Genomic DNA, 23,830 nt, shown 5'->3' with positions numbered 1-23,830 from the left:
CAAAAGTGCTATTGGTGATAGGAAAAAACGACTGGCTGCATTTATAAAGAATCCTTCCCAGGAAAACCTAAAGCTATTCAGGATAGCTAGAGCAAAGGCTAGACAAACCATACGGTCAGCCAAAAGGAATTCCTGGAGAAGTTTTGTCGGCAGTCTGGATGCCAAAACTTCTGCTAGAGCGGTTTGGAAGGCAGTAAGGCGAATCAAAGGGAAAGAATCAAATGCAATAGGGCATTTGAAAAACCAAGGACGAACTGTCACGTCCCCCAGAGAAATAGCTGACTGCCTTGCATCCTCAATAGCAGAAAAATCATCCACTGCACACTACACGCCAGAGTTCCAAAAAGTCAAAACCAGGGAGGAAAGACACCCCATTGATTTCAGGTCAGAGAACAATGAAGACTACAACAAACCGTTCTCGCTTGAGGAACTGAGGGAATCGCTGGACAAGTCACATGACACAGCGCCTGGAGAAGACGAAATCCATTACCAGTTCCTCAAGCACCTTCCCGAACCCTCATTGGCAGTCCTACTAGGGGTCTATAACTGTGTGTGGCAAACAGGCGCTTTCCCAAACAGCTGGAGGAAAGCCACAGTTATACCGATACCTAAACCGGGAAGAGACGGCTCTGACCCAGCTAACTATCGACCAATAGCACTAACAAGCTGCATCTGCAAAACCATGGAAAGAATGATTAACAGTAGGCTGGTCTGGTACCTGGAAAGGAATAAAGTGATCTCAAACTACCAGTGCGGATTCCGGCAGGGGCGGACAACAACTGACCACCTGGTAAGGCTGGAAGCTTATATTAGAAATGCATTACTCAGAAGAGAACATCTAGTAGCTGTATTCTTCGATATAGAAAAGGCCTATGACACAACCTGGAAACATGGCATTCTACGTGACCTGGCGCTTATGGGGCTTAAGGGACACCTCCCTCGTTTTGTGGAGGAATTCCTGAAAGATCGAAAATTTCAGGTCCGAGTGGGCAACTCCGCTTCTGACACTCATGACCAGGAAATGGGTGTACCCCAGGGCAGCATTCTGTCAGTCACCCTGTTCAACATTAAAATAAATAGCATCATAAATGCGCTGTCCCCTGGCATAGAGTGCTCTTTGTATGTTGATGACTTTGTCATTCTTACTTATGGGAAAAACATGAACACCTTAGAAAGGAAATTACAGCTATGTTTAAACAAAATTCAGGGTTGGGCAAACTATAATGGTTTCAAATTCTCTGACTCCAAAACAGTTAGTATGCATTTTTGTAATCTAAGGGGGCTCCACCCAGACCCTGAACTATTTATACACAAAAAGAAGATCCCTGTCGTGAAAACTACAAAATTTTTAGGCCTCACCTTAGATTCCAAATTTAATTTTCTCCCCCACATTAAGGAACTTAAGAAGAAATGCCAAAAGTCATTAAACATACTAAGAGTACTCAGCCATACGGACTGGGGAGCTGACAGAGATACCTTGCTGCTGCTCTATCGGAGTCTAATTCGATCCAAGCTAGACTACGGATCCATAATATATGGAGCAGCAAGGAAGTCGTACCTAAAAATACTGGAACCAATACAAAATGCTGCCCTGCGTCTCTGTCTCGGCGCGTTTCGTACATCACCTATCCCAAGTCTCCATGTGGAGGCTGGAGAACTCCCCATGGATATAAGAATGAAAAAGCTTGCAATGCAGTATATAGTCAAGCTAAAATCCAACCCCACGAACCCTGCTTTTGACTCCATATTTAACCCCACAGAAGTAGAATTATACAATCGAAGGCCTAACGTCATACAGCCGTTGGGCCTTCGAATGAGAGAACCCATCCAAAATTTAACCCCACCCATTGACCAAATCTCTAAAATAGAAACCCCTCAGAATCCTCCTTGGCTAATGAATAAACCTAAATTAAATTTATCCCTCCTTAATTTCAAAAAAGAAAATACAGACCCAAGCATACTACAAGTCCACTTTAGGGAACTGCAGGAGAGCTACGGAGATTGTGGCACCATCTACACAGACGGATCCAAAATGGAGGGAAAGGTCGCGTGTGCCTGCTCCTTTCGGAACAAAACAATCTCCCGTAGACTCCCCGATGGCTGCTCCATCTTTACGGCCGAATTGCACGCAATATTGCTTGCACTTATGGCCGTAAAAGCATCAGAAAGGAGTAAATTTATAATCTGCTCCGACTCCAAATCTGCATTGCAAGCTTTGGGGCGGATGAAGACTGACATCCCATTGGTACATAAGAGCCTGAAGCTGTTGGACCTAATAACAGCCGACCGTAAGGATGTCACCTTCATCTGGGTCCCCTCCCATGTTGGCATTGAGGGAAACGAAGCCGCAGACAGAGAAGCAAAGAGAGCCCTAAATCATGCGGTGTCAGGAACCCAAATTCCCTACTCGGACCTGAGACAAAGTATTGCCTCTGCCACCTATCGAGAGTGGCAGAACCGATGGGAGGCTGAGACTCACAGTAAACTCAGGCAGATTGTGGCGGATGTCAGGTGGCGGCCCACATCTAAGGGTCTGACAAGGCGTGGTAGCACAACCATGTCCAGACTTAGGATTGGCCACACCTACATCACGCACTCTTTTGTACTGAAGAGAGAGGAGCCCCCACTTTGCGAGTACTGTGACTCTCGCCTCACCGTGGAACATATCCTCGTTGATTGCCCCAGATACCAGGATGTCAGGGCGAAACATTTTAGAGCCACTAATCTAAAAACACTATTTAATAATGTCGACCCTGGGAAGGTACTGGGCTTTATTCGGGAAGTGGGGCTATCTACGAAGATCTGATTTCTGAATTTGTGAACATGCACTATTTACATTAGATTTTTACCAAATATTTAAATTTTTACTACCTTTACTATTTTAACTGTGAATAGACCTTAATTTTAATTATATTACTGTATAGAATCTGGCCCTTGTTATTTAGAGAGAGAGTAGTCCTCAAGGGACTGCAGGCACGACATGGCCTAAATTGTGCCGATGTGCCTCAAATCAACAAATCAAATCAAAGTACCAGATTATTGTGGAGCTCTTGTTGTCAGGTTCTTGATGTGTTGATGTGTAGTGTTGTGTTTAGCAGTGTTTACAAAAGGCCTGATTAGGAGAGAATCGTAACAATATATTCGTGTTTGAAATAATTACATTAATGGGATGTTAAAATTAAAGTCCTGACCTGCCTAAATGAAATCTATTATTGTCGACCCCCTGTGGACATCTCATAGACCCCCAATTTATTTTTTCACTTTCGAAGACCCCTTGGAAGTCTTCCTAGACCAATAGGGGTCTATATAGACCACTTTGGGAATCACTGGTCTATATGATTTTAAAAAATGTTATTGATATTTTAACCGATCTTTTCATTTTGTTGTTCCCCTGTTGGCCGATTGGGTGGGATGGAGAGGACGAATATATCTACTGCCCTTCCCACCTAAACCCTATGAGTGGTGGGGGGCGGTCCTACTCTTATGGAGAATTCATAGTTTGTGAACAAAATCAGTTGAATATCTATATAATATAAGATACATATTGATATTTGAACCCATTTGTATATTATGTCACACCACATTCTACTCTCAAATTTTATTATTAGTAAATATAACATGAAAAAGGGTTGTACCAGTGGGAGGGGTGATTCATGCAATCGCTCTCCGCCCATCGGACAAACCAATACTATTTCTTTTTGTATTTTAGTTAAGAAATTACAAAATTAAAAAATAAATTGTCACTAATATAATTTATGTATGCTATAAAAATTAAATTCTTATATTGAGTCGCCCCACCCCTATTCTTTAATGACAAATGCAATCATTAGCAATAATTATAAAAAGGAGCGAGGATTAATCGTTTTCACTTTACCGCCCCCTTCCCTTTCCAGACGAAAACATGACGTTTTAAAACAGAATAGTCAAATATGGCAAAGGAGTTTATGTAATTGCAAAGGAATTTTTCATAATTATTTTAAGAAAGACTTTGCTTTGGAAAATGTAGAACTCATACGAAATGTTTCAGTATAAGAGTAACGATTGAGATGAGTTCTGAACCCAAATATTATTTTCCTAGTCGCCTTTTCCCAACCTTTAATTAAAATGATATTTTTCTAGTTAAATAAATTTGGGACTATAACTCACAATTTATACTTCAATCCTAAACATGCAAAAAATTTAGAGTAGAATCAAATTGGTCCACTTAATTTCTCCTTCCACTTCCGAAATATTTTGTTAAACTTCGAATTGTCATTCTGTAACAAAACGAGGTTACAAACATGCAAATTGAACAAAATATATCACTTACAAATGAGATTTTTATAAAAATTTTATTTTTCGGTTAATTTTTTTTTTCGGCGGCGATCTTTAAGCCTTAATGTAAATATGTGGGGTTCTTATCTTTTCAAGGAACAGATGGGTTTTATTTGTAATGTAGTAAATGCCTTTAAATTCATATTAGAATTTTTTTCAAGAAAAACATTATCAAAAGGTTGTTTTTAATGGGATCAATAATGAGCTTTAGATGTCAGGAAAATGCGTTTTTACAGTGAAGAATGCAAGAAAACGCTTTTGGCGTCGGGGCTGTCAAGAGAAAGACCTCAACATGACTGGGTTTTTTTTTATTCGCCGAAGGTTGAGAAACACTGCTTTATACGCGTTTATGCATAGGGTTAGGGTTTACTGGGCGTTAGGTTTAGGGATAGGAAAAAAAAATGCCCCCCCCCCACTTTAAACTTCTGGATCCGCTAGTGGGTAAACTAGGCGATGAAGAGGGACCGGTGGGGGATGGAAAGGGTGAAGGAGTAAGGTCTTTTCTCAGTACAAATCCAAGGGTATTAATTGATAGCATATAGAGTTATAGAGGAGTAGGAGAACTCGGCCTCGGTGACCCTTGAGGGACTGTGTTGTTGTATTGTTGTGTTCATGTCGAAGTCTGCTGCAAGGGTCTGTTTTAACTTCTGTGGACTAACAAACAAAAAATGTTCACTTTGACAGCCCTCACGAGTTTGATTGTAGCTTCTTCAATATTAGTGAGATCGAATCGGAACAGATGGATCCCCAACAAAAGTTTGTGTTGGAGTGTACTTACAGGGCCATGGAACATGCAGGAATAACACGAGACAAGATAAAAGGCTCAAAGACAGGTGTCTTTATAGGTCAGTACACGTTTTCCTTTTGTCATCGATAAAAACTAAAACATTTCCCCAGGAATGTTGAACTGTCATCATGCCACGAGTAACCTCGCAAACAAACTGTTTATTAGGTGCTAAACATTTTTTTTTTTGACTTATGAGAGACACGATCTTTTTTAAGAAACAAGTATGTTGACAACTTTAGTGTTCAATGGTACGGATTTTAGTTGACTTAGGTCTACATTAGGAGAACAATATTCAAACTTAGAGTTCTAAGTCTAGTGTTTTAAACATTATACATTAAAAGCTTTGACCTTGGCACACACCAGTATCTTAATTTAAGATATATTGATTTAAATATATATATATATATATATATATATATATATATATATATATATATGTATGCATGTATGAATATATGTATGTTTTTGTTTATATATCTGTCTGACTGTCTCATGGGCGTAGCCAGGATTTTTTTTCGGGGGGGGGGTAAATTTTTTTCTCCCCCCCCCCCCCGCGAAAAAAAACTATATGTATTTATGTGTGTGTGTACATAATCTTTATTACATTCTGACCCTTCATTCTTTCGGAAGACGTTTATTGTGCCCTAGAATAGGTTCTTCCATGAGTTAGTGAAAAAATTGTAGATTCCCCGACATTACTAGCAAAGGGGTCTGGGGAAGCGCTAGGAGCTCCCCCAGCGCGGGCTTCGCCCCGCCGCCAAGCACTATTTCTGATATTGAAAACCAACAAAATGCATATTCTGAGGTATCTACAGTGCATTTTCCCGAAACCGAAGCAGGACGTTTTGGCGCCGCCGTTTTGGCCCCGCCGTTTTGGCGCCAAGGTCGTTTTGGCGCCAGCCGTTTTGGCGACGGGACGTTTTGGCGCGATGTACATTATGTACGTTTATTGTATTATTTCTTTTAAAAGAATTATTCATATCTATGTTTAGCAAGGGGGTCTGGGGGAGCGCCAGGAGCTCCCCAGCGCGGGGCGAAGCCCCGCCGCCAAGCACTATTCCTGGTATTGAAAGCCAACAAAATGCATATTCTGAGGTATCTACAGTCCATTTTAATGCTATTAAAAAGTTTTATTTCAAAAACCTAATGTGCTAATCTTACTGACTTAGACCCTCCCACGCCGTTCGGAGCATTTGACGTCAAGCAGTTTCCATAAAAATCTGTCAGTGGTAATGTCTGAAGCCTCTTCCCACCTACCATGAGGACCTCCATGAATGAGTGGCGTCAAGTTGTACTAGGATATCATTGCAACTCTTCTTATGTGTAATTCATTTTGTCGGAGAACATGTCCCGCAAACCTCATGCGTCGTTCTCTCACAATCTTACTAAGGGGTCGACCCCCAGTTCGGCATAAGATTTCCTTGATTTAGATCCGATCTCTATAACTGACTCCTGAAATCTGTCTTAGCCATCTTTGTTAACTATATTTAGCGTTTTTCGATTTCGGTAGATGACTATTCACTGCAGTTTATTAATGGAGCCCTGCCACTGGTAAAAATGTGTAAAATCTCTTGAATACGCTCTTGGAATTAAGTGACTGTAGTTTGCTTTCGATTTTTATATCGAAAAGAGAAGTTTTATCGTCAAAATCTTCTGTTGGGTGTTTTCCACCTCAAAATGCTCTGTAGGGGGATCTTAGACTCAAAACCATCTGGAGGGGTTTTAAACTTAAAAAAAAAGCCATCTGTAGAAGAAACTCAAAACCCCCGATTGGCTTGGCTACGCTTAAATAATTTTAGTGTGTAATTTGCTTTTTTTTTATATTGAAGATGTATTTTTAGCACCAAACCCCTCTGAATGGGGGTTTAAACTCAAAACCCCTTTCGACAACGCTCATAGCATTTTGAGTGCGTAATTTGCTTTTTTTCTTACACTGAAGATGGCGGGGGGTTTAAACTCAAAACCCCTTTGACTACGCTCATAGATTTTAGAGTGAGTAATTTTCTTTTATTTATATTGAAGAGGTACTTTTTAGCTTCAAACTCCACTGGAGGGGAGTTTAAACTCAAAACCCCATAGACTACACTCATGACATTTTTAGTGTATAATTTGCTTTTTTTTATTATTAAAAAGAGGACTCAAAACTGAGTCAAAACCCATTTAGCTACGCTCATAACATTTTGAGTGCGTAATTAGCTTTTTTTTTATATTAAAGAGGGGGTTTATCGTAAATTTTAGCCGGGTTTTAAAATCAAAATCTCCCTTAACTGTGCTCTAGGAATTAGGGGATTTTCGTTTGCATTTTTTTTTGTTTTGTTTTATAGAAGAGGGGTAGTTAACTGCAAAAACCTCAGGTAGGGGGTTTAAAACTCAAAACCCCTGGTAGGGGGTTTTAAACTCGAATCGCTCTGGTAGGGGTTTTAAACTCGAACCCCCCTGTCAGGGATTTTTAAACTCGAACCCCCCTGGTAGGGGTTTTTAAACTCGAACCCCCCTGCTAGGGGTTTTTAAACTCAAAACCCCTTTGGTTGTGCTAGGGCAAGTGATGGTTTAGTATTAAAATCTCACCTAAAATAAACAAAATCAAATCAAAAAATCAGTCACTAAATTCCGACTCCCCCCCCCCCCTTGGGGGGGGGGAATTTCATTTCGGGGGGGGGGGGGGGTTGAACCCCAAGAACCCCCCCCCTGGCTACGCCCATGGTCTGTCTATCTTTCAAAAACAGTTTAGTCCAAATGTTTGTAGTGAGAAAGGCATTACACTTAAGATTTACACTTTATTAAAAACCTTGGGCTGGTAATCGTAAATGACTAATTTGAGAATGTATAACAACTGACCACATTCTTCTACTAGGCGCAATGAACTGTGACTATCGAGGCATGTTTCCAGCGAGATCTGCAGGGGTGAGTAACTACACCGTCACGGGCATTTCCAACAGCATCATCGCTTCCAGAGTGTCCTTCACCTTTGATCTACGGGGACCATGCTTGGTTCTAGACACAGGCTGCTCTTCTGCATTGATCGCCATCCACACAGCGTCACACGCATTGACTTTAGGTACGTTGACCAGCAGTTTCGTCTAAAATCTTCATTTATTTTGATCACTAGTAATTTAAAAATGTTAAAATATTTATTTTATTTTTAAACACTAAATTAATAAAATTGCTAAACTCTGAAAAATGATTGATCTTGTCTTTAGGTGACTGTTCCATGGCTATCTGTGGAGGCACTAATTTCATGGCTACCCCAGACGTCTTTGTCCACCTCAGCAAAGCTCAGATGCTCTCCCGTTCTGGTCAGTGCCATGCTTTCTCTGACCAAGCGGATGGATACACGAGAGGTGAAGGTTGCGGCATTGTCATTTTGAAGAAACTTTCAGACGTGAGTATGCTTAGCCCCTCCTGACATGTTGTGAGTACACATACACCCCTCATGAAAGGTTGCGAGCACTTATACACCCCTTCTGCAAAGTTATGAGTACACAAACACCACTCATGATAGGTTGCGAGCACTTATACACCCCTTCTGCCAGGTTATGAGTACACAAACACCACTCATGAAAGGTTGCGAGCACTTATACACCCCTTCTGCAACGTTATGAGTACACAAACACCACTCATGAAAGGTTGCGAGCACTTATACACCCCTTCTGCAACGTTATGAGTACACAAACACCACTCATGAAAGGTTGCGAGCACTTATACACCCCTTCTGCAACGTTATGAGTACACAAACACCACTCATGATAGGTTGCGAGCACTTATACACCCCTTCTGCCAGGTTATGAGTACACAAACACCACTCATGAAAGGTTGCGAGCACTTATACACCCCTTCTGCCAGGTTATGAGTACACAAACACCACTCATGAAAGGTTGCGAGCACTTATACACCCCTTCTGCCAGGTTATGAGTACACAAACACCACTCATGATAGGTTGCAAGCTCTTATACACCTCTTATGACAGGTCATGAGTACACAACCACCACTCATGACAGGTTATGAGTACACAAACACCACTCATGACAGCTTAGAAGTTCACAAACATCACTCATGACAGGTTATGAGTACACAAACACCACTCATGATAGGTTGCGAGCACTTATACACCCCTTATGACAGGTGTGATGTTGCTAGTTCAGGCTGTCTTGAAGTCAACTATGGATGACCGTTGGATTTCAACCAATTACTCTGCAATCGTTTGGGTGTAATTGTTCGGGTGTATTACGTGTAGTTGAACAACAATACAAACAAGAACTGGCACATCGATTGTAACGAGTGAAGAGATGTAGTCAACGATGATGAACAAGTTCACATAGATTTATTCTGATAAAAGGCCACAGTAGAAGTCTCTGTCACTAAACACGTCGTTACCCTGGAATATTCTATCGCTAACTGATTTTCCGGTCTCTAACCCAACATATCCCAAACGTCACTAGTCCCGTTCAATATGCGTCATCTATGGTGCGTCGCTAAATAACTAACCTATATAAATAAGGTGTCTAACACAGGTTAGGAGTACAGAAACACCACTCAAGACAGGTTATGAGTACACAAACACCACTCAAGACAGGTTATGAGTACACAAACACCACTCAAGACAGGTTATGAGTACACAAACACCACTCCAGACAGGTTGCGAGCACTTATACACCCCTTATGACAGGTTAGGAGTACAGAAACACCAGTCAAGACAGGTTATGAGTACACAAACACTACTCAAGACAGGTTGCGAGCACTTATACACCCCCTTACACAAACACCACTCAAGACAGGTTGCGAGCACTTATACATCCCCTTACACAAACACCACTCAAGACAGGTTGCGAGCACTTATACATCCCCTTACACAAACACCACTCAAGACAGGTTGCGAGCACTTATACATCCCCTTACACAAACACCACTCAAGACAGGTTGCGAGCACTTATACACCCCCTTACACAAACACCACTCAAGACAGGTTATGAGTACACAAACACCACTCAAGACAGGTTGCGAGCACTTATACACCCCCTTACACAAACACCACTCAAGACAGATTGCGAGCACTGTTACACCCCTTATGACAGGTTAGGAGTACACAATAATCTCTTTAGGCAGGTATTGAGTACGCCTGACTCCTCATAATGTTTTGGAATTTCTAAAATAAATATATCTATAAAAATATATTCGAATGGTTTCGAATACCCGTAATGAGAGGTCAGTATTATTCAAAGACACCTGAAAGACCATGCTGTGACCTAAACATTTAAAAAATTACGAAGTCTTTTCTGCTTGGGGGAGGGGGTGTCCTTGATGCAGGAATTTAGACAATAATACAACTTAATTTACAAAAGTTCCACTATAAAAGAAGGCTTTGAGAACCTTGATATGCTTAAATTTTAAGAAATGATAATTACACATTATGCCGGTCCCAAGCCCGGGTGAGAAAGGAGGAGGGTTTGGCGTGGGGCTAGCGACCCCACCCTGTAAAACCACTATTGCTACAGAAACGGCAAACTCGACACATAATGAAAACTATACATGCGGCGAGGGCGGCCAAACCCTGATGACGGTGTTGGATCAAAGCCAACTGGAAGTCCAATACCCGATACATGGCAAGCCTTTCAACGCAAGGAAACCGACTCTTATAGGCACGTGGAATGTAAGAACCCTGAATCAATGCGGTAAACTGGCCCAACTTTTAAGAGAGTTTGACTCATATCGGCTGGACATCCTTGGGATCTGCGAGATGCGGTGGACGTCAAGTGGAAAAATAATCAATGATGGCAAGACAATAATATATTCAGGACATGACAAGGAGCACATTGGTGGTGTAGGAATCATCATGTCTAAAATAGCAGCTTCAGCGCTAATTGCTTGGAAGCCGATCAGTGACCGCATCATTACAGCTCGACTCCAAACAAAGCAAATTAAAGTCACTACCATCCAAGCTTATGCCCCTACAGAGGATGCAGAAGATACCATCAAAGATCAGTTCTATAATCAACTACAAACCACTCTTGATGAAACACCTACTCACGACCTAATTCTACTGATGGGAGATTTTAACGCCAAAATCAATCCCAACCGAACTGGCTTTGAATATGTAATGGGACCATATGGCTCTGCAGAAAACATCAGTGATAATGGCGAGCGTTTGATTTCTCTCTGCGCATCCAACAGCCTTTCAATTGGAAACACATATTTTAAGCACAAACAAATACACAAAAAAACATGGCGATCACCAAATGGAGAAACCTTCAACGAGATAGATTACATTTGCATCTCCAAACGATGGAGGTCATCTCTGTTAGACGTGCGGACCCGCAGAGGAGCTGATATCGGCTCAGACCACTACCTTGTCAGTGGCAAATGTAAGCTCCGATTGAAACGCCAACCAAAACGAGCCACACGACCCCGCCCATTTAATGTAGAGAAGCTTAAAGACGGCAATACTGCAGCACAGTTCCAATTGAAACTAACGAACCGCTTTGAGGCTCTTGCAGATATATTGACCCTTGAAGAAGAGTGGGCCAACTTCAAATATACCACTATTGGGTGCGCAGAAGAAGTTATCGGAAGGAGGCGAGGTTCATACAAGGAACGGTGGATACAAGACAGAACATGGAAATTGATAGATGAGAGGAAAGAGGCCAAACGTAGACGAGATCAGAAAAATGAAACACAGGATCGCAGCCTAGCGGAAGAAGCCTATAGGGAAGCAGATCTGAAAGTAAAGAGAAGCTGTCGGCAAGATAAACGGGACTGGATTGAGCAGAAGGGACAAGAGGCACAAGCAGCTGCAAGCAGAAATGACACAAAAACCCTCCATCGTATTGTCCGAGATCTCACTGGAGCAAAGAGTGGACATGGGGCACCAATAAAAGACAAGCAAGGCAAAACTTTGTTAACGAAAGAAGAACAGGATGCAAGATGGGTAGAGCACTTTAAAGAGACCCTTAACCAACTGTCGCCAGACCTAACTTACATATTCAAGGACCCCTCTCCAGACAATGATCTCAAGGTCAAGACAGACCCAATAACTGCTGAGGAGGTTACCATGGCCATTGCAGTGCTAAAGAATAACAAAGCACCAGGACTAGACATGATATCAGCAGAAATGCTAAAATATGGGGGACAGTGCATTGTTAACAGAATGACTGATCTTTTAAATCTCTGTTGGCGAACTTCAAAAGTCCCAGAGGACTGGCAAAAGGGAGTGATTGTAAAGCTTCCAAAAAAGGGCAACTTGGCAGACTGTAACAACTGGAGGGGCATTACTCTCCTCTCTGTCCCAGGCAAAGTTTTCAGCACTGTTTTGTTGAGACGGCTTCAACAGTCTGTAGATGAAAGGCTCAGAGAAGAACAAGCAGGTTTCCGAAGAGGCAGATCATGTACAGAGCAGATTTTCGTTTTACGAAATATCATAGAACAAAGTCTTGAGTACCAACAACGGCTAACGATCAGTTTCGTGGACTTCAAAAAAGCGTTTGATAGTGTCCACCGAGAATCACTATGGAAAATAGTTAGAGAATACGGTATACCAGAAAAATTCGTCCAGATCCTACGACACCTTTACAGTCAGTCTAGTTGCTGCATTAAAACAGAAGAGGGAACAACAGAGTTTTTTACAATCGAGACAGGTGTTAGACAGGGGTGCATCTTATCTCCCTTCCTTTTCCTCCTAGCCATCGACTACATAATGAGGAGAGCAATGAACCAGACTGCCTTTGGTATTCCATGGCATGAACAACTCCAATTGACGGACTTGGACTTTGCTGATGATGTTGCACTACTCGGGGCTACAAATAAATGCATTCAAGAAATGACGGAGAGCCTAGACAGAGAGGCACCCAAAATTGGCCTCCGCATAAACTTGGATAAGACTAAAATTATGCGAGTGGGATATAAGGCAAAGGGTGTCCCCGTCAGACTTGGCGAGTCAAAGCTTGAAGAGCTGGACAAGTTCACGTACCTTGGCAGCATCATAACAAATGATGGAGATGCTTACCATGATGTAGCTTGCCGAATAGGAAAGGCAGGGAGCATTTTCCAAAGGCTGCAGCCTATTTGGACTAGCCAAGCCATTGGACTCGAGACAAAAATACACCTTCTCAACACAATCGTCATTCCAACTGCTACATATGCATGTGAGACATGGAAGTCATCTGTCAAAATTGAGAAAAGACTAAATGTGGCTCAACAGAGATGGCTGAGACGGATTTTGGGAGTCAGTTACACAGACCGGATCTCAAACAAGGAAATCCTTTGCCGAACTGGGAGTCGAACACTTAGTGAGGTTGTGACTGAGCGTCGCATGAGGTTTGCGGGACATGTTCTACGTCAAAATGAATTACGCACACCAAGAGTTGCGATAACATGGAAGCCAAAACGAGGAAAGCGCAAACAGGGACGTCCTCGTATTACCTGGCGACACACCTTCATGGAGGACCTCAGAACAGTGGACACCAGATGGGAAGAGGCTTCAGACATTGCCAGTGACAGATCATTATGGAGACAGCTTGCCGCCCAATGCGCCGAACGGCGCGGGAGGACCTAAGTACTAAGTAAGTAAGTAATTACACATTGTTTTTTGTTTTTTTGCCTTTGATTTTGCATAAAAAGCACACAAACAATGGGTGTCCTAAAAAGTCGCTTTCCATTAAAGATCGTTAAGATTTGTTTTTGTTGAATTAGTAAACAAATAAAGAAAACATAAAATAATAAAATAACGCAATAAGAAGTACGCATTTCTTGGCTTTATTTAATAAGATTCATCTTAACAGTAAGAATTGACGCACGTCTTCAGGCCTGGTTACGCAAATGTATTAAAATTTTAGTTTTCAGTCACTGCACAGGTCGGACAGCTGATATGTTGAACTAAAATATCTTGAACATTGTATAACTATCAATTTTAATGTATTCTCAATATTATTTATGTTTAGCTTTATGTAACAAATATGAGACCAACTGTCGCTTAGCAAATATTACAGCTTAGCAAATATTTGTAATGATGTCATTAATCTGTTTACATTATAATCTCAGGCTGAGAGGGATAATGACCCCATTCTTGCGGTTATCACTACTGGAACCAATCAAGATGGCCACACGGTGACGCCAATCTCTGCCCCATCCATGTCTCAACAGATACAGTTACTTGAAGAGATGTACCGAGATTTGAGTCTGGAACAACTTGATGAAATAGAATACATTGAGGCTCATGGTAAGTCTGGAACAGCTTAATGAAATAGAATACATTGAGGCTCACGGTAAGTCTGGAACAGCTTAATGAAATAGAATACATTGAGGCTCATGGTAAGTCTGGAACAGCTTAATGAAATAGAATACATTGAGACTCACGGTAAGTCTGGAACAACTTAATGAAATAGAATACATTGAGGCTCACGGTAAGTCTGGAACAACTTGATGAAATAGAATACATTGAGGCTCATGGTAAGTCTAGAACAACTTGATGAAATAGAGTACATTGAGACTCATGGTAAGTCTGGAACAACTTGATGAAATAGAGTACATTGAGGCTCATGGTAAGTCTAGAACAACTTGATGAAATAGAATACATTGAGACTCATGGTAAGTCTGGAACAACTTAATGAAATAGAATACATTGAGGCTCATGGTAAGTCTGGAACAGCTTAATGAAATAGAATACATTGAGGCTCATGGTAAGTCTGGAACAGCTTAATGAAATAGAATACATTGAGACTCACGGTAAGTCTGGAACAGCTTAATGAAATAGAATACATTGAGGCTCATGGTAAGTCTGGAACAGCTTGATGAAATAGAATACATTGAGGCTCATGGTAAGTCTGGAACAGCTTGATGAAATAGAATACATTGAGGCTCATGGTAAGTCTGGAACAGCTTAATGAAATAGAATACATTGAGGCTCATGGTAAGTCTGGAACAGCTTAATGAAATAGAATACATTGAGACTCACGGTAAGTCTGGAACAGCTTAATGAAATAGAATACATTGAGACTCACGGTAAGTCTGGAACAACTTGATAAAATAGAATACATTGAGACTCACGGTAAGTCTGGAACAACTTGATAAAATAGAATACATTGAGGCTCATGGTAAGTCTGGAACAGCTTAATGAAATAGAATACATTGAGGTTCATGGCAAGTCTGGAACAGCTTAATGAAATAGAATACATTGAGACTCACGGTAAGTCTGGAACAACTTGATGAAATAGAATACATTGAGGCTCATGGTAAGTCTGGAACAGCTTAATGAAATAGAATACATTGAGGTTCATGGCAAGTCTGGAACAGCTTAATGAAATAGAATACAACTAAGATACGATCGGTGATGTTATGTAATAAAATGTATTTTAAAAATTAATTTTCTACATTAAAATACTATGCCACTTAAAGTCATACCTCAAAAATTTATATTCATGATGGATTATAAATAATAATTATAAAACTCCAATACGGATTTATAATGTAAGTATAATATTTGTTTTACTTTCTCTAAACATGATTATAAATAACATAATTCCTAATTATATAAAACAAATAACTCTAGTGAAGTACTTCTCTGACAGGTACTGGAACACAGGCGGGAGATTACGCTGAAGCCAATGCACTGGGACAGTTTTACAAAAACAAAGGTTCATCTAAAAAGCGACTCATAGGGTCCATCAAAACAAATATAGGTCACTTGGAGTCAGCTGCTGGTGCTGCTGGACTGATAAAAGTCATACTGATGATGGAGCACAATAAAATTGTCCCTTCACTTTTCTCGGAGAGACCGAATAAAAGAATCAATTTTGATGATTTAAACCTGGTTGTGCCACCTAAAGTACGAGAATGGTCAACAGAAAAGAAAGTTGCGTGCGTAAACAGCTTCGGATTTGGCGGCTCCAACTGCCATGCCATAGTAAGGTCATATAAGGCTCCTAATTCTGGGCAGCACAAAAGTAGACAATGCGAAAAGAAAATGTGTATTGTTTGCTTTAGTGGGAAAACCGTCGAATCTCTGAAAGGAAGCTTGAAGGACTTTTTGAACTTCTCTTGCATAGAGGCACTAGATATCCATGATGTGTCCTTTACATCAACTGTACGCCGGAGTCACTACAAATATCGCAGAGCCTTTGTTGCTGATAGCATGAAGGAACTGATGGAATCACTAAGATTGGAAGCTGAACAAGTAAACGCAAGTAGAATGATAAAAAATACGTCGATTGTCTTTGTTTTCGGAGGCATGGGAACATCGTGGAATGGGATGTGCAGAGAGCTGTTGACTGAAAGTCAAACATTTGTCACAGTCATCAATGAGATTGAAGAGTGCCTGAAGGCTTATGTTAACTGGTCATTAAAACAAAAGCTAAATGAAGGCATCGACCCTAATGACCCCCTCCTATCTCCTATAGCTATTTTTGCCTGTCAGGTTGGTTTAGCAAAGGTCTGGCAAAGTCTGGGAATTAAGCCTACATTTGTGGTTGGTCAGTCTGTCGGAGAAGTGGCTGCTGCATACACCGCTGACCATTTGTCTCTTCAGGATGCAGTCAAAGTGATTTACAAGAGATCTCTTCTTCTCAGCAAAGTTGTTGGTGGAAACATGTTCATTGTAAGAAACATGAATGTTAAGGATGTCAAAAAAGAAATAGAATGCTATCACGGTAAAGCCACTGTTTCCGTTGAATACAGCCCTGTTTCTTGCGCCATCAGTTCTATCTCAGAGAATGTAGAGGAAATTAAAACCAAACTACAAAAAAATGCTCGTAGTCAAGGCCAGGATGTTACATTTACTGATCTACACGTGCCCACAGCTTATCACAGTCAGCGCATGGACTGCATTAAAGAAGAGTTATTCCAGGAGCTGATCTCTATCCATCCCCGGGAAGCTTCCAGTTGTCTAATGATTTCAACTGTTACAGGTGATCAATTGCAGGGACAGCTTGACGCAGGTTACTGGGCAGAAAACCTAAGGGAGCCTGTTCGTTTTTATGACGCAATCAGACACACTTACAACGCAAACCAAAACAACCTCTACATTGAAATTAGCCCTAGACCTGTCCTTAAAGCTCACATGCAGGATATTTTCAAAGAAGAAAATGTTGAAATTTTCACTTCCATGACCCCAATGAGAGAGTGGAGATGTTTTCTGCAATCAGTCGCTGAACTTTATAGTCAAGGTGTTGATATTGACTGGACAAAATTTTCAAACTATGGGCGAGCTGTCACTCCAGTACCCCGGTACTGCTTAATAAACAAAAGTGGTTATTACAAAAGTGAAGCAGGGCACCTGGCACTATCAGGTGTAAACACTTTGAGATTAGAACATCCTTATGTTTATAAAGTAAACAGCACAGAATCGTTGGTACAAATCTCACCAGAAACATTTGGTTCAGTTTATGATCACAGAATTTCCAACATGTTATTTTTGCCTGGTGCATTTTACCCAGAAATTGGTTTTGCTCTTTCCAAGCTTCACTCAGGCATGAACGCTCCATTGTATTCAGTTTCAGCTCAGTTCGAACAACCATTTAATCTTCCTCGTGAAGGGGTAACTGTTTTAAAGATTGAATGCACCAAAGTTTTGACGAGCCATATGGAAACTCAAGTGCACGAGAGCTACACTACACTAATACAACACGAAGGTAAAACTTATGCTACCTTAAAGCTAGAGCCATTAAGTTCAAGACCACAGATTCCTCCAGAAAACATACAGTTTTTGAAAGGCAAATGCACTCAGGGGGTTTTGAAAAAAGACATATACATGTTTTTAAAACAATATGGCTTCACTTACGGGCCAAGATATTCTCTTCTAGAAGAAGCACAGAAATGCGACAACCAATGCTTGGCTCAGATTGTAATTCCAGACTCACTGGCTCAGGAACTACCTGGTACAACACTTCATCCATCAATCATTGATGCTATGATGCAAGCATCAGTTATTTTGTTAGATGACAAAGAAAAAACAAAAGAACTTTTCCCAAGATCCATTGCCAGTCTTGTATGCTATAGAGAAATAGAGAGCAAGATGTTTGTTATCGCCACAAAGAAAGGAAAAGATGGCTATCTTTCTTACTATGATATTAAACTAACAACTTTAGAAGGTCAAGTAATAGCAGTCATGAAGAATCTATCACACAAGACATTGTCCAGTGAGGAAGACAGTACTGAAGGTTTTTACAAATGTGTTTGGTCCAAAAAAAGTCAAATTAACTGCAAAGAAAATGACAAAGAGCCCAAAGTTTTGTTCATCACAGATTTTGTTCCGACAAATACTCCAGAATATGTCAAGAATAATTGTATCACATTTAGTCTCAAAGATCAACCCAGCGATGTATTGAGTAATAACGTGGCTAAAAAAACAGACTCATTTGATTTTGTTGTAGTCCTTCTATTGAAATGTGATATCAAGGAATCTGAAGATGGCGATGTAGTCCAAGAAAAAGTCTTAAATCTTTGTTTGTTTCTTCAGCAGCTCTATAGTTGGGCTTTTAGTGAAAGACTTCAGAAAACAATTTTCATAATGACCAAAGATGCTGTAGCACTAGAAGTAGATAAAGGTGAGGGCAATGCTTTAGAAAGCAGCATAAACCCAATATTGACATCTGCTTGGGGAATGTTGAGATGTGTACTTAGAGAGCCTTTATATGAAGACGTCATTGCCATCGATCTACACATGCCACAAAAAGACATAAGCCTACTATCCATTGCTGCTTTAGCTGATACGATCAACAGCGATCCAAAACTCAAAGCATACCCAGAGTTCATAGTAACAGAAAAAGAAATGTATGTGAATCAAATAGCTAAACTTGGGAAAGACACGCGAGTGCCAAATTTCAGGCTGAACCACACAGATAACAACACCGATTATCTTATATTGAGCAGCAATTCGTCTACATTGGAAAGGACAATCTGTGTCTACAACAGCCTTCCAGATTTAAATCAAACTAAAGAAACCCATGTAGAAATAACAATTTCTGAATCAGCGATTCACCATTATGATCTGTATCATTTATATCTACCATACACTGACGAGAGATATTCAGAGACTGGTAAGGAAATTAAACCAGCAAACATTGCAGAAGAGGGTTTTTGGTTACATGTTCTTGAGAGCAGTGGACAGTTGAGGAGCGACTCTAATCAGACAAGGAATGTAGTATGCTGCTTCCCGACACCTTTGTCTTCAAAAGTCAAAGTACCGAAAGATACCATCATCGACACCAACATGTTGCGTCAGTATAAGCCAGGGGATTTAACAAAGATAATTGTATTGTTTTCACTTTGTCTTCGAGTGAAAACAAACACAGTTACTGTCCTTGCTTCAGACACTACATTCCATCTTGCACAATGTTTGATTATTATGCTGAAGACATTCGACTCCACCATAAAGGTTGACGTTTTAAGAATTGAACAGTTACATAAGAAAGTCGAAATAGAAGAAACTGTGGTATCCCTCATACTGACAGACGCAAGAATAATTTCTACAATAGCATCAATGTCAAGAAAACCAAAACATTTTGTAACAGTGTACTCATTAATGGAAGAGGTGATGACGCTTTTCTCGGTAAAATTACCAACTACACAACTTGACCTACTGGACCAGAAACATCTGTTGTCCCCTCATAATCTGACCACTCTAGTTCCTCAAATAAATGAATGGATCACTAAATACAAGTCAGAGACTGACACTTTGCTGCAATGTATCCACGAGCAAGATCAGTCCCATAAGTCTCATGTTACTGGGGCCCTTGATCTTGGGAGACTACTTAATGTTGAAATCTACAAAATGACCAATGGCTATGTCAGGGCTGGAAAGTCAGATTTTTTTCGTAAGGAAGGTGTATACCTGGTTGTTGGTGGCCTAACTGGGCTGGGCTGCTTAACTGTAAGGTTTTTGGCAGAAAGTGGCGCTGGAGGTGTTGCTATTTTAAACCGAAGGGCCGCAACTGAGAAACAAAAAACTGATATTCTTGAGCTCAGCAAAAGTAACAATTGTCTGATACAAGACTTTGTTGGAGACTGCTCTAAATTTGACGTTTTGAAAAATGTATTCACAGAAATCACAAATAAGTTTCCTAACAAAGTTCTTAGAGGTGTTTTCTTTAGTGCTGCAGTCCTGGAAGACAAGCCTCTACTAGAGTTGTCAAGGGATGATTTTTACAATGTCCTTCTGCCTAAAGTCCAAGGAGCCTGGAATGTGCACCTCTTGACTAAAAGCTTGCCCTTGGATTATTTTGTTCTCTACTCATCAGTCACTTCGATTATTGGCAATATCAATCAAACAAATTACGGCGCAGGAAACGCCTTTTTAGACGGTTTGGCGTTTTACAGAAGGGCCAATGGCCTGGCTGCTCAGAGCGTGACTTGGGGTACTCTTGATCTAGGGCTGCTGGAAGGCAATGAAGAAGCAAAGAAAAAACTCGAGTCCAAAGGATTTTTGATCATGTCTAAGGAAGACACGTATGAGGCGATGACACCCGTGCTTCTGTTCGATATGCCACTAATTATGCCTTGTCAGCTGGATGAGAAGGTCATATTGGAGAGAAGAGCAGCAGACACACCTCTGCGACTTCAGAGCAGGCTTGAGTCCATCTTTCACTGGTCGTCAACTGAGAGTGTGCGAGTCCAGGATGACATTCTGCGACAGCTGAACGAGGTGCGCGAGAAAACTCGAGACCAGCGCCTCTTTGTGTTTGAAAACTACATTTGTAATCTGGCCTCGCAGGTTCTCAGTCTGCCGGATGGAACACTGAAACCCGACTCCAGCGTTGGGGATTTCGGGTTTGATTCTATTGTCGCCATGACAATGACCAATAATATCTATAGACAAACCGGCTGCAGGCTACACGTGATACTATTTCTGAACGGACAAAGCACTATCAGAGACATTGCCGTCAGAATGGATGAACTTTTCATGAACAATCAACAACCAGAAGTTTAAATCATGCACATAATAATCACACACACACACACACAAAGAAATCCGGTTAAATTATCTTGCATAAATTTTAAAGAAATATTTTGATGCTTATTCAAACCTGCCAGAAAACCTGAAGATCTATCAGTAAGCATTCTTAAGGGTACTACCATTCATATTATATGCATATTATGAATCTATATAATAATAATAATAATTAAACTCTTTTACAGTAGTAATTAAAATAATGAAATATAATAATGTAGCTACTAGTTACCTGTCAGAGGGTGGTACTACTGTTCACCACACCATTGAACAGTGTTAATTGATACTGCTTTAATAAACTAAAATGAATTGTGTTTATCTTTAATGTTACATGATTCTGAGAGTGCCAGAGAAATACCTTTAGCTCATGTTTACCATAGTTATAATGGTTATGTTTTTCTATGTTTTGATAAATTTTGTAAACTCTTCAATATTGTAGACCTGAGTTGATGAGCTACATGTTTTTGTGTTAACCAACGACCTGTCTGGGTTTTTTTTTCTTCACTTTTATTTAATTTGAAATTTTTTTTTAATTAACTAACTTAAATTTTTCATGTTTTATGATTTTTTTCATAATTTTGAATGAATGCTTTTCACGGGTATATATATATATATATATATATATGGCTCTACGTGTTTTGATATTTCTTATAGGATGCTTTTACTTTTTAAGAGTGCTGTTTGTCTGCGCAAGTTAATGACTACTTTTTAAATACTAAGCTCAGGCTAGAGCAAATGCAATATTTTGCAACATAAATTACTGAAGAGAAGATTTTTAATTATTAGTTTTTAAGGAGACTTCAAGTTTTAAAGACACTTTTAGTTTTTTTAATATATTTTACATTTGAGTAACTGCCTTCATATGTATATATATATATCCTCGACTTGTAATTTGTAGCTATGGATTTTTATTATTATTTTATGTACCCTACAAATGAGAAATTTTTGTCTGGAGGGTGCCCTAAGTTCAATCTTACAAGAAGCCTTAGATGGTAAGGGTCGGAAAGAGTGAGAGGGTTGTTGTTGTAATGATCTATTTATGCCCTCGATTCAGAAATATAAACATCTGTTAAAGAATAAATGAAGTCAAAAGCAAGTCCAAAATGATCACATTCACAATAAGCCATCATTACTCATACACACACACATTTCTGTTATCGTCTTCTATATGCATTTTTTTTTTACTTGACAGAAATGAGTCCCATATTTTGGATTACACTTGCAATAAATTATAAATTATGACTTTTATATAGCGCTACTTTCATGCTTATAGCAGAGCGCTATGGTCCAAACTCATTAGTGAACCAGTGGGGGGGGGGGGGGAGAGAAAGATATCTCATAGTAGGTTTTCCGAGCTGCCTTTGGGCGCTCAGTAAGCACTGACTATTATTGAGTCGGGTGTCGAACCTCGAGCCCCCTTCATAGGAAGCCAAGCCAAGTTTAAGCGTACTTGGCCTCTCGACCACGCTTTCCACTGATTATTGATTATGATTTTGATAATTAAATATTTATAATTACACATGCTTTTATTTCAAAATCCGATACGGAAATTAAAACATTCGTTGTTACCTGGAAAGAATGACTTCAGAAATTACTTATGTACGTGATTTGCCGCATTGTACGTGCTGTAGATACAGTAACTCTTTCTCTCCGTAATTATTTTTTGTCATTCCGATCGTATTATTCGTTTTGCTCATTTGTATTTCACTATCCTGTTAGGGTAAAGCTTCAATAACATTTTTTTCAGAAAATGTTACAGTTGGTATTAACTATAGGGGAATGCATGCTCGTTTTACGCAATACAATTTTTAGTTTATAAATGCAAAAACCAATTTAATTTAATGGGAGTCATAGAGGAGTTGGCTATGTCAACTAGGAGAGAAAGACTTTAACGTATTAGAATTGTGAAACAAATGAATTCCCCCATGGAGGATTTGTTATGTAGATACATTTAGAGACTATTATACATATCAATGAAACAAAAACCTTTTATATAATGAAGTTTTTCTTCGACTAAAATTTAAATTCTTGATATGCTAAATAAAAAATCATTCTCATTAGGAAATATTTTTAAAACTTATAGTTTGGCTATACTGACAAATAGTCTCCCATGGTACATGTGTATTATATATCTAGCTGCACTGTGTTACACATAGTCATGCATATAATTGTACTATAAAGAATTGTAGACATATCGTCATTGTTAACGAACAATCTGTTGGTCTATATGTTACTATCAAATCACAAAAAAAAAACATAATTAATGCACCATGTGACTATTACATTGTTAGATTTACTGTAAATTGTGTTGTATTGCGTTTTACCAAATCAGTGTTGTTACATTTCTGTCGTACAATATCAAAATAATCTTTGTAAATGTAAATAGATGAAATGTGTGCTTTTTTGCCTTAAATTTATGACATGTTTATTAGCAGCATCTTTCTAATCGATCATGTTTTCTTGTGGTCCCTATTGTTCTTAATCAAACCAGTTGTGCTGCGTTCAATGTATATAGTCTTCAAGTAGATCTTAGTAGCGGCAGCAATCTATCATATTGTATACACAATTATCACTTTTTTAACATTTGTTTTTATATCAAATCACTCTGTATCCAAACTAATTGGTTCAATTACATTTCATATAAGCTTTGTTTTTTAAAAGTATTGTAAATGTTATTCTATTTTGTTTCTTTCTACACTTCTTTTTCTTTTTGTATATATATATATCTTCTGGCCAGCAGTAACTTCTGTAACACTGTAGCTGTGGTTTTATTATTAAAACATTTGTTAAATTTATCT

General features: G+C 39.6%; 1 protein-coding gene across 2 annotated transcripts in view; it reads left to right on the top strand.

Annotated features, from left to right (window-relative positions):
- LOC106056651 (uncharacterized) overlaps window positions 1-21,040 on the top strand; it is a 29,634-nt gene extending 8,594 nt beyond the window's left edge. For both annotated transcript variants that reach the window (XM_056039726.1, XM_056039727.1), the window contains exons 3-7: window positions 4,999-5,159; window positions 7,956-8,159; window positions 8,302-8,483; window positions 14,132-14,309; window positions 15,658-21,040. In XM_056039726.1, the coding sequence (XP_055895701.1) occupies window positions 4,999-5,159; window positions 7,956-8,159; window positions 8,302-8,483; window positions 14,132-14,309; window positions 15,658-21,011 (6,079 nt within the window). In that variant the 3' untranslated portion in view covers window positions 21,012-21,040. The remainder of the gene's footprint in view (window positions 1-4,998; window positions 5,160-7,955; window positions 8,160-8,301; window positions 8,484-14,131; window positions 14,310-15,657) is intronic.
- Window positions 21,041-23,830: the final 2,790 nt, after the last annotated feature.

The sequence above is a fragment of the Biomphalaria glabrata genome, chromosome 8, assembly GCF_947242115.1.
Source record: "Biomphalaria glabrata chromosome 8, xgBioGlab47.1, whole genome shotgun sequence".
Lineage (NCBI taxonomy): Eukaryota > Metazoa > Mollusca > Gastropoda > Planorbidae > Biomphalaria > Biomphalaria glabrata.
This window is presented reverse-complemented; position numbering and strand designations above follow the sequence as displayed.